Below are 10,951 nucleotides of genomic sequence, written 5' to 3' on the forward strand. Positions count from 1 at the left end.
GATCATTTCATTATTCTGCCAGTAGTGACTTTGGAAACCCAGGCCATCTGTAAAAACAAGCCACCCCAGCGAAGGATTTTTTCTCTTCATTCCCCAGCATCCTCTTCCTGCAGGCCTTTCACCTGATTTCCCATCCCATAATTTAGCAAGCAGAAAAAGAAATCTATTTCACAAGCATTATTGGCTTGCCATTCCCATTACGCCTTCTGCTGAGTCCCAGATGGTCCTCTCTCTCTGAGTCCTCCACCCACCACCGGCAACACTTTAAGAAGAGGCCCCGGCCTCAGGAGTCCCTCTAAGGCCTCCAGTTCCCCTCCCTGCCTCCCAGGGAACACCGGTCTGGTGCCCAGACCTCGCCGATCCCCTCCAGGTTGCCATCTCCGCTCTAGTGTGTTCTTCCTAAGGAAAAGTCCTTCTCCCTGTCTAGCCTTAATCCTTCCTGCTGCATGCCTAAATCCCCTTTCCTTCTTTTCTTTATGAGACAACCCCCTTTAACATCATAAATGAAATCTTCCTTTCGCGTTTGTTGCCTCCCTTCTCGCAGTGCCCCTCCACACGCCCAGCCCCTAAAACCTGCCCGGGCTTGGAGAAGTTCTTGGTAGCCGCCCCCACACCCCTCCCTGCCCAGAGCTCCGAGGACACCTGCATGCCCACGGAGCTGTCCACCGGGACTGGCACCGGCCACACCCCGATCGCCCGCCCGCGGGGTGGAGACCCCGGCAGCCAGCGGCGCAGCCACGACGGGGTTAAGGCTCAGGGCTGGGGGAGGGAGGGGGGCCTGAGGGGCGGGTGGGGAGCCAATAGGCGGCCGCAGAGTCCCGGGGGCCGCGAGCTGGGAGCGCGGAGCGGTGAGCCGCGAGCTCAGCGCGCCGGGCTGGGGCCGGGGACCGAACGGAGCGGAGCGGAGAGGCAGCGCGGCCGCCCCAGCCCCGAGTCCCGCCGCCTTCCCGCCCGCTGCAGCGCGGGCCAGCGGCCGCCGCCCAGCTATGGAGCCGGACAACAGCCCCCGGAAGATCCAGTTCACGGTCCCGCTGCTGGAGCCGCACCTTGACCCGGAGGCGGCGGAGCAGGTGCGGAGCAGGGAGGGGCGCCGGGTGACTCGCCCAGCTGAGGAGGAGGGGTCCCTGGACTGTAGGATCCGAGATCCCCGCTTAGTCCTCCCCTAGCAGTGCGCCACTGAGGGCGGACGCGCCCAGTCTGGGGGTCTGCCATTCCCTCCCCCACCGTCGGAGCCACATGTCCCTATCTGTGCTTCTTCGAGACCGACGGAAGGACGAGCGCCTCCACTCGAAGCTCGTCCCCTCGAGAGTCGCTCCCTGCCTCCCCAGCCCCGGGGGAAGGGGCTGCCTAAGGACACGACCCCTCCCTCCTCCGCCACTCCTGCATCCTCCACCCAGTCATCCCCGGCAGAGTTTCGGCGCTCCGCGGGGGAGCTGAAGGGTACTCGCAGCAGCGCGGGAGGGGTGAGCGGAGAGGGCAGGAAATGGAGGGAGCCTGGTGCAGTAGCAGTGGAAAGAAGAGAAATCGCCTCCTGGGCCTTTCCTAACCAGGGACGACCCTGCAGGATCCCTGAGAGTGAGGACAGGCAGGGGCTGGGGAACTGCGAGGGCTGGGGCTTTGGGAGGGGAGGTGGTCCGGCCAGTCTGCAGGCTGAGGCTCCCCTTTCTGCAAGTCTGGACACGTGGATCCTTTCTCCCAACTACTGCCTTTTGGAGCAGGGAGTGGGGGTGGCATAAAGAGGATGGCACTGGGAAGGCACAGGCAGGGGCTGTAAGGGGCTGGGGTTCAAGTTGAGCAATCGGCAGGGGAGAAGCCCTGTGCTGGCCTTGGCTCAAGGGGTGGGAGTCCAGGGCCGGGGCCCAGCCTCCTAGCCTGGACTATTTTTAGCTCAGAGCAGCCTGGCAGAGGCGGCAGCCGCGTGTGCGAGTGTGTGAGCAAGTGTGTGTCTCAGGGAGAGTGAGCATGAGTGGAGAGGGCGACCACCTTGGTCACTACTACAGCCTGTTTGCCAAATATTTGCTGGTTTCCCCATCTCCTTTGTGATCTCCCTCGCTCTGCCTAGATATCCCTCTTCCTAAAGAATACCCGTGCCCACAAGGTCAGTTCTTCACTTCCCCCAGCTGGCTGCCAGGGCTCTGCTGGGCCTCCCCACCTGAAAAAACACTGTGGCCTCTCAGCATGGGCTGAGACAATGTTCTTTCTGTTGATCCAACTGTTTGGTAGAATAAGGTCTAGATGGGAAGGTGTACACTCTCTCTCCCTGTAACTTCAGCTTTGAATGTGGGTAGGGGTTAGGTACCTGCCTCTCCATCCTCTCCCTGGCCTGGGGGAACCACATCTCCAGACCTGTGAAGTGGGACAGTAGAGGGATCGTGGTGAGACTTCCGAGCCCCTGAGGATGAGGAGAGTGGAGAATAAGGAGCATGGGGAGTGGTCCCTGGGCCCAGGAGAAAGGCCACTATCCCTGCAGGCAGGGGACTGGCAAAGGTCACCTCAGACCCAGGAAAATGGCCCAAGAGTGTGGGCTGTGGGGGTTAGGGATGAGGTTTCAAGCAGAACTGCCTTCCATTGGCACAAACAGGTCTCACTACCTGACACCTGCATCTGTTTGGTGTTAGCGGAGGCAGGTGTAGGTGCCTGTTGGGGGAGGGCAGCTGGTTCAGGGTCCGGGGGCAGAGGAGAGGGATGAGGCAGTGCTAAGGAGCCAGAGGGACAAAGAGAGCTGGGACTTGAGCCTGCTTTTCTCTAATCTTCAGAAATCATCTACCAAGCCTGAAATTTTACCTGCAGTCTAACCTCAGCCCCTCCTGCTGTGTTACCCAAGTGTGCAGGCAAAAAACTCCAGGTTTGGCAAGAGCTAATAACCCAGACTGACATGAGAGGGCAAAAACCGGCCAGAAGATCTGATGGGGAGAGCATGGAGTGTCAGGGGGTGGGGGTCACAACTACCAGGTCCTTGGCATGATTGGTTTGGAAATAAATCAGAGGCAAAGGCACCAGGTGTCCTTAAGAGCTAGGACTTGGGATAAGTGCAAGAAAGAAAAGAGAGCATCTACTGGTTTCCTAGTAGTTCAGGTGCCTGGGCAGTGCTTTGGGAAGTCTTACTTTGTTCCCTCACAATTCTCAAGGACACTGAGTGCTTAGAAATCTTGTCCAAGCCTAGGAGATTGGCTAAGGAAGGGACCTGGGCAAGATCACAGAGCCCCACTGTCCTTTCAAAGGCCCTTTCTGTCACACTTAGAGTCTCCTTCTCAGGCTCCCAACTCCCACTAATCTGTACCCCACCCTCTCCCTGTCTCTTCCACAGCCAGCCCCCACCCCAGGGAAGGAGAGAAACAGAAAGGAGGAGTTTCCTCCTAGGGGAAGGATGGCCCCCACCCACATACCTGAAGCACACATGCCTGGCACATTTGCACCAGGAATAGCCAGAGACAGACACAGCTAGTGTTTGTGCAGTGTATGTGTATACGTGTGCACACATACACAAGACTGTTAGTGCCAGGGACCTTGATAATGTCACCAAAACCAGATGTCACTGGATTCTCCTGAGAATGTACTGCCCTACCTTAACAAACCCCCACCCTATGCAGCCCGTTCTTTGCGGAGAATCCTGCTCTGACTGAACCCCTCTGGCTATGGCTGGTACCCATTTCCTGGGCATAGAGAAGGGCAGGCATCTTACCACCCTCACTCCCTGTGATAATGATACTAAATGGATACACAAAGATAGGAATTTGATCATTCAGCATTCTCCCCTTACCCCTCTCAGCCCTGGATAATTGCAGCCCCTTTCGCAGTCCCTTTAGCCTTCCCTCCCTTCTGCTGCCCTGGAGGGAGCTGCTGAGACTCCAACCCCACCTTCCCCTTACTTCCAAGTCCCTAAACCCTCCAAATAAAGAGCAAAAACTATATGTCCCAAGAGTCCTTGGACCAACTTCAACAACAATCAACTTTATTGGCAGCATGACAAAAGAACAGCAACAGGAATGGGGCTCAGAAGCCCAGCAAGTAGCTCTCATATGTTAATTTCTTAGAAAGGGAGCCAGAGCCCAGGATAAGATTTTTCGGCTTAGTCTCAGGCCCTGACCAGGCTCCAGCTCATTTACATTTACCATGACAAGGATTTCCACAGACCATTTCTGACGAATCAGAAAGGCAATGTGTCTAAGGTTAGAAAGGACATTACAGCGCGAGGGGCACAGGCCAGGGGAATGAACATTTAGACCTACAGCCTCTGTGCTGACTTCCCAGGCTGCGTGGAGGATGCAGGGGTGCTCTGCAGGTGCTTGCCCACCAAGGGTTAATGTCTGTTTCGGGGGTGGGCTGGGAGACTGAGGGAAGAGCCTTGTGCTTTTGCCCTCAGTTTATTTCTGACCATTGATCCAGGATGGACGGAAGGACAGCGGGCCAGAGATCGATGTGCTGGAGCAGATATAGCTGCTGAGATGGAGACCTGGGGCCAGGACTGGGGGGAGATGCAGAGACAGAAAGGGGGCAGGGGTGCAGAAAGTGGGGGAAGGCTTTTGGGTCCCCAGCAGAGAGGGATGGGCTCACGAAGGCCCACCCTGGGATAGCAGGTTCAGTGTAACATGACATTTTTTGAAGTGTAACTGGCTGACCTGGATTATACTGCTGAGTGGTGTTAGTGGGGCTTTGATGCTTCCACATGTACTTGACCTCTTTCCTCAGATTCGGAGGCGTCGCCCCACCCCTGCCACCCTCGTGCTGACCAGTGACCAGTCATCCCCAGGTAACCTTTGGGATGGCTCACTGAGGGGAGTGGGGGCTGCTGAGGACAGCTGGGTCTGGTGAGAAAAGGTGCGCCAGGTAGAAGAAGTGCATTTCTTTTTTTGTCTTTTTTTTAAATATTTAGTTATTCTTAGAAAGGGAAGGGAGGGAGAGAGAGAGAGAGAGAGAGACATCAGTGTGTGGTTGCTGGGGGTCATGGCCTGCAACCCAGGAATGTACCCTGACTGGATATCAAACCTGCAACACTTTGGTTCACAGCCCGCGCTCAATCCACTGAGCTATGCCAGCCAGGGCAAGAAGCACGTTTCTAAGAGGTCGGAGATCTCTTCAACCCTGGGGGCAGAAAAGTAGTGGCTGGATTAGCAGGAGGATTTCCTTTGCTCTGGGGAGATGAGCAGTGCTGGGAAGGGGAGGAAGACCACCCAGTTGCTAAGCCCCCCAGGAATTGGGGTGGTCAAGTGAGTGCTGGTTGCTTTGCAACAGCCCTCCAGGTTTCTCCCAGATGCTGCTGCCCCCACCCCCAGAGGCAGTGACAGCTGTGGGGAGAAGGACCGCCTCCATCAGCTATCTTCACAGCCCCCAGAGGGGGATGGGAAGGTTAGAAAAAGCTCAGGGAGCAGCTGGCATTCTGGTCACCAGTGTCCCCATCAAGGTCTGGGGAGGACCAAGGTCTCAGAGAATGTCATGGGGAGCTTGACCGGAGAGTGGAAGCGAGGTGGTCGTGCTGATAAGCTACATGGGAGTTCAGGATGCCTGCATCTCCAGCTTTCCTCCAACTACTGAAAACGATTGTACATTCCTGGCTCCTGCACAGGATAAATTTGCTATTGTTTTTGCAATGTTCCTTCCTTGAAGGGTTTAGTGCTGGACCTGGGTTGGGAGAACGGATGGAAGGAGAAAGGGATACAAATACTTCAGAGGGAAGTGCAAAGGGATCACAGATCCTAGGACCTTCAGGTCTGAGGCAAGCATGTAGACACAGATACACCTGCAGAGTCAAGGACAGAATTAGATGCAGGGGTAAAGCCAGCCAGGAGAACAGGAGGAAGCCAGAAAAAGTAGGTCTGGGGCAGCCACCAGGGCCAACTTCCTAGAGGCAGATGTGAGGGACAGTCAGGAAGGAGCTGACTGCAGAGACTCCTCCCCTTGGAAGTCAGCTCTGTGGGGACCCCCTGGGTAGCCTATCCTCATCACTTTTTCCTTGTTCCCTTCAGAGATAGATGAAGACCGGATCCCCAACCCCCTACTCAAGGTGAGCTGGCCCCTCCCACTCAGCCCAGCCCAGGGAATCCACAGACTCCTTGGGGGATTAGTCCTCAGAGCCCTCCATCTGCAGAACCTTTGACTCCCTCTTCCCTGCACCCCCAAACATGCATGAGTGGACACACATACACATTTCTCCCAACATACCCCACACTCAGTCTCCTTGCTCACCATTGTAAGGGGGTTGGAGAAGCAGGAGTTTTCTTCCTCTACTTTACAAAGTCCATGCCTACCCCCAATTACAATCCAAAAGCATGGCAAGGCAGAGGAGGCAGGTGAGAGGACTGGCACCCACCGGTGTTCTGTCCTTCACAGTCCACTTTGGCCATGTCTCCACGGCAACGGAAGAAGGTGACGAGGACCACTCCCACAATGAAAGGTTTGTAAGATCCTTCCCATCTCTTCCCCTCTATGCCTGAGGTTAAGCATTTGACCTAATGTCCCCTGTGGAAGGAACCCTTGGGAAGTCGTCGTCTGCCTGTATTATAGTGGGGTTGTTGCTGGACAAACTGGAGCTGGATTCCAGCTCTGCCTCCCGACTGGCTGGGCAGCCTTGGGGAGCGGGGAGCCTGCTTAACCTACGGAGCCCCAAATACCACCCCACTATGGCAGTTAAGTTAAAGAACATATATGAACTCACCCATTATAGTGCGTAGCACATAAAAAGTATTCAGAATTTCTTTTCAATTACAGTTGACATGCAATATTATTTTATATTGGTTCCAGGTGTACAGCATGGTAGTTAAACATTTATATAATTTACAAAGTGACCTCCTCAATAAGTCCACTACCCCCGGGCGCCATACATAGTTATCACAGTGTTATTGACTATATTCCCTATGCTGTACTGTACATCTTCGTGACTGTTTTGTAACTACCAATTTGTACTCCTTGATCTCTTCACCTTTTTCGCCCATCCCTCAAACTCCCTCCCATCCGGCAACCATCGGTGTGTTCTCTATAAGTCTGTTTCTATTTTGTTTGTTTGTTTGTTTGGTCCTTTAGATTCTGCATATAAGTGAAATCATGTGCTATTTGTCTTTATCTGTCTGACTTGTCTCACTTAGCAAGGACCTTCGGTCCTTCCGTGTTGTCACAGATGGTAAGATTTCACTTTTTTATGGCCAAGCAATATTCCATTTTGTATTTGTACCACATCTTCTTTATCCACTCATCTACTACTGGGCACTTAAGTTACTTCCATATCTTGGCTATTGTAAATAATGCTGCAATGAAGAAAGGGGTACGTATATCTTTTCAAATTAGCGTTTTGGATTTCTTCAGATAAATATCCAGAAGTGAAATCTCTGGGTCACAAACCAGTTTCATTTTTAATTTTTTGAGGACCTTCCATACCATTTCCCACAGTGGCTACACCAATTTGCATTCCCACCAACAGTGCACAAAGATTCCCTTTTATCCACATCCTTGCCAACACTCACTGTTGATTTATTGATGATAGCCATTCTGACAGGTGTGAAGGGATACCTTATTGTGGTCTTAATTTACATTTCTCTGATAATTAGTGACATTCAGCATCTTTTCTTATGTCTACTGGCCATCTGCATGTCCTCTTTGGAGAAGTGTGTACTCAGGTCTTCTGCCCATTTCTTAATTGGATTGTTGGGGGATGGTGTTTAGTTGTATGGGCTCTTTGTAAGTTTTGGATATTAACCCCTTATTGGATGTATTATTGGTGAATATCTTCCTCTATCCAGTAGGTTGTCTTTTCATTCTGTTGATGTTTTCCTTTGCTGTAGAAAAAGTTTTTAGTTTAATGTACTCCCATTTGTTTATTTTTTCTTTTGTTTCTCTTGTCCAAGGAAATATTATCAGAAAAAAATATTTCCGAGAACATTGTCAAGGAATTTACTGCCTTTGTTGTCTTCTAGTTTTATGGTTTGGGGTCTTACATTTAAGCCTGAAATCCATTTTGAGTTTATTCTTGTGTGTGGTGTAAGAAGGTAGTCTAGTGTCCTTTTATTTTACATATGTCTGTACAGTTTTCCCAACACCATTTGTTAAATAAACTGTCTTTCCCCACTGTATGTTCTTGCCTCCTTTGTCCTATTATTTGGCCGTATAGATGGGGGTTTATTTCTGGGCTATTTTGTTACATCGGTCTGTGTGTCTGCTTTTATGCCAGCACCATGCTGTTTTGATTTCAAATATTTCTTGACTCTAACTTGAGTCTTTTCTCCTGTCCCCAAGGGAGACCAAGTATCCCAGCAAGTTAGGATGATCTTTTGTTCTAAAAGGCTCTTCCCTACACCTTTTTTTTTTTACCTTTGAAGGAAATGTTTTACTGTCTAGCTTTAGTCCCTCCTAATTGCCTAGCAAATGTCCCTCCTTGTTCAAGTCTCGGGGGATGGGAAAGTCAAACCACACTGGCAGAGTGTGATGGCCATTTGCTGGGTCTGTGGAGGTTGAGGGTCCACAGAGGAGGCTCTGGGCAACCATGTCCACGGTTCCCTCCCTTTCTCTGTGCCCCCAGAGCTCCAGATGATGGTTGAACATCACCTGGGGCAACAGCAGCAGGAAGAAGAGCCTGAGGGAGCCGCTGAGAGCACAGGGACCCAGGAGACCTGCCCATCTGGGATCACAGACACAGAAGCAGAGTCCAGGCTGGGCGCCTCTGAGAAAGCACAAAGTATGTTCAGGCTGGGCAGAGACCAGCCCAAGAGAAGCCAAGCCTTACTATTGTGAGGAGGGGTCTAGCAATAGCCAGGAACTGTCTTCAAAATATGGATATATCTGCATGGATTGCATATATTTGCATCTCTTCACCTTTCCTTACTGAATGACCCCAAGCCCTCCCAGCTGTACTTCAGAGCCCCCGCCCCCCCCCCCCGGCCCCAATATGGCTGTAGAGGGCAGCCTATCCTGACAGAAACAGCACTCACAGGCTAGAAGCCCCACTCTGCCCCTTTCCCAGCCCAGAGGCCTTGAGCAACTTACCGAACCTCACCCTATAAAATGATAATGACGGTGCCCATTTCACTGGGTTGTTTGTGAAAATTAAATGAGACTGCGCAGTAGCTGACACATACAAAGCATGTAATAAATGGAAACCGTTGGGATACTGTTAATACACATTCATAGTCCCTTATCCCAATTATTCCAGAAGTCAGAATTTTTTCCAATTTTATAAAAATGATACAGTTTGTATAATGTATATTACATCATGCCCCCGGCAGAGCACCCTGTAATCAAACACATTAATATTTCTACAGTGAAATGAATTGTCCCACTAAGTGGGATAAATAGACTATAAATAGCTTCCTATCAGTTCAGGTTAGATTTAGCCGCATGTTGAGATTGTACCCAAATTTTAATTTTTTTGAGGGTTTTTTTTCTATTTCTGATTACAGATAAATTAAAAAACATAGAGTAGGAATTGTGATCAGAAAAAACCCTGTCAGTCTTGCCCAATTGCCCCAGCTTTGTCTTGGCTCCTCTCAGGGGTCACTGGAGAATGGGATGGGGTGAGCAGATGCACTGCCCTCTCTACAAGCCTTCATGGATGCCCCCTCTCCCTCCCACCCCCCGTTTTCCCTCCTTAGAGCCTGCAGAATCCACCCCAAAAACTCAGAAGAGGGACAGCAAGAAACCCAGCACAGAGGAACCTTCAACCCATATACCACCATTGGATTCCCAGGGAGCCAACTCGGTAAGCCCCCAGGGCTGCACAGCAGGTCTGCTGGAGAGCAGGCCGTGTGGATGAAGCCAAGGGCTAAGATCTGGAGTCAGGGAAAGGGGAACAAAGTACCAGCCTTGATCACTGGAGAGCCCTTCTCTGTTGCAAGAGGATGTAAAACAGGGAAGCTGCAGCAGGAGGGACTGAGGTTAGACTCTGTTAGGACTTCTGGCTCCTGGAATAGGTGATAGAAATAGACCAGGGATTTTCTGATAAAGGGCATTTGTAACCCACAGGAATCCTCACCTGTCCAGGCAGAGTGAGCTATGGTCCTGCCTGTAATGGAAGCATTGATAAAATAACCTTATGAGCTTTGATTTTTACAATCTTCCCTCCCCTGTGTAGACTGGACAAGTGGTAGGAACTGGTGTCAGACAACAGAAGTTAGATGCTTGACTAACAAGCTCATTGGGCAGACCAGCAGGGGAGGGGACAACAGGCCCACTGGCCTCTCACTCACCCTCACTTTCTGTCTCCTTTCCCACAACAGGTCTGAGAGTGAAGGGGATGTCCCGGATTCAAGACTGCAGTTGGGAGTGTGTGGACACTGGATTTGTTTCTTATTTCTCCACTTTTGGGGGGAAATCTCTTGTTTTTAAAAAGTCATAAATTTGGTGTTAGGTCCTTGGCATTTTCCTTCTTTCCCGACTTGGAGAAACATTTCTCCCTCCCTTCTTGTCTGCCCTCTCTACAGCCCCCTGCCCTTCTGCCCAGCTGCCTCTGGAAGAGAAAAAATAGGGAGGCTACGCAGACTTGAAAAGAGGGTTTTTCTCCAACCCTGTCCTTACTTGCTGCAGGAAGGGAGATGGGAGTCAGATAGATGGAAGGACTAACTTACAAGGTACCAAAAAGAAAGAATGACCCTAGGTTCTCTTTTCCTGTTGAAGAAGATATCACCACCTGGCAGGGCTGCCCAACAGCTGTGAAACCCAGAGCTGTGAGGCTGGTCCAACTGTAACTTTGCTGTGAGCACCATCTGCTGGACAAAGGGGGGAACTGCACCCTGCCATGGCCTATGGGAAAGAGCGAGTGTTATGTTTTGGGGATGCCTCTTTGTCGGCCCTCCAAGCTTCAGTGATTCCCAGACTTCAGGATGTGTTGTCTTCTCCACTTGTGAGGAGACCACCACCCCTATTCCAACTGGTTAGCAAAGATGTATTGAGAACATGGTAGCTATTAACTAAGAGGCCCCTGCTGGTTACTGGGAAGGTCACCTCTCCCCCTTGTCCTACACACAAGGGG

At 51.5% G+C, this 10,951-nt stretch overlaps 1 protein-coding gene across 1 annotated transcript; it reads left to right on the top strand.

Moving 5' to 3' along the window:
* The first annotated feature begins 824 nt into the window (after positions 1-824).
* Positions 825-10,333, top strand: PPP1R1A (protein phosphatase 1 regulatory inhibitor subunit 1A). Its single transcript, XM_028532124.2, has 7 exons — positions 825-1,070; positions 4,690-4,750; positions 5,964-6,001; positions 6,328-6,391; positions 8,507-8,662; positions 9,576-9,682; positions 10,200-10,333. The coding sequence occupies exons 1-7, from the start codon at positions 987-989 to the stop codon at positions 10,203-10,205; spliced, it is 516 nt and encodes a 171-aa protein (XP_028387925.1). The 5' UTR covers positions 825-986; the 3' UTR covers positions 10,206-10,333.
* The last annotated feature ends 618 nt before the right edge of the window (positions 10,334-10,951 follow it).

Source organism: Phyllostomus discolor, chromosome 2 (assembly GCF_004126475.2).
Source record: "Phyllostomus discolor isolate MPI-MPIP mPhyDis1 chromosome 2, mPhyDis1.pri.v3, whole genome shotgun sequence".
NCBI classification, from domain to species: domain Eukaryota; kingdom Metazoa; phylum Chordata; class Mammalia; order Chiroptera; family Phyllostomidae; genus Phyllostomus; species Phyllostomus discolor.

Excerpts from the sequence above, each read along its gene's own strand:
- PPP1R1A (XM_028532124.2), top strand. The coding sequence starts at position 987 with ATGGAGCCGGACAACAGCCCCCGGAAGATCCAGTTCACGGTCCCGCTG. Across the intron at positions 4,751-5,963 it reads CAGTGACCAGTCATCCCCAG|AGATAGATGAAGACCGGATC; the intron begins GTAACCTTTGGG and ends TGTTCCCTTCAG. Across the intron at positions 6,392-8,506 it reads GACCACTCCCACAATGAAAG|AGCTCCAGATGATGGTTGAA; the intron begins GTTTGTAAGATC and ends CTGTGCCCCCAG.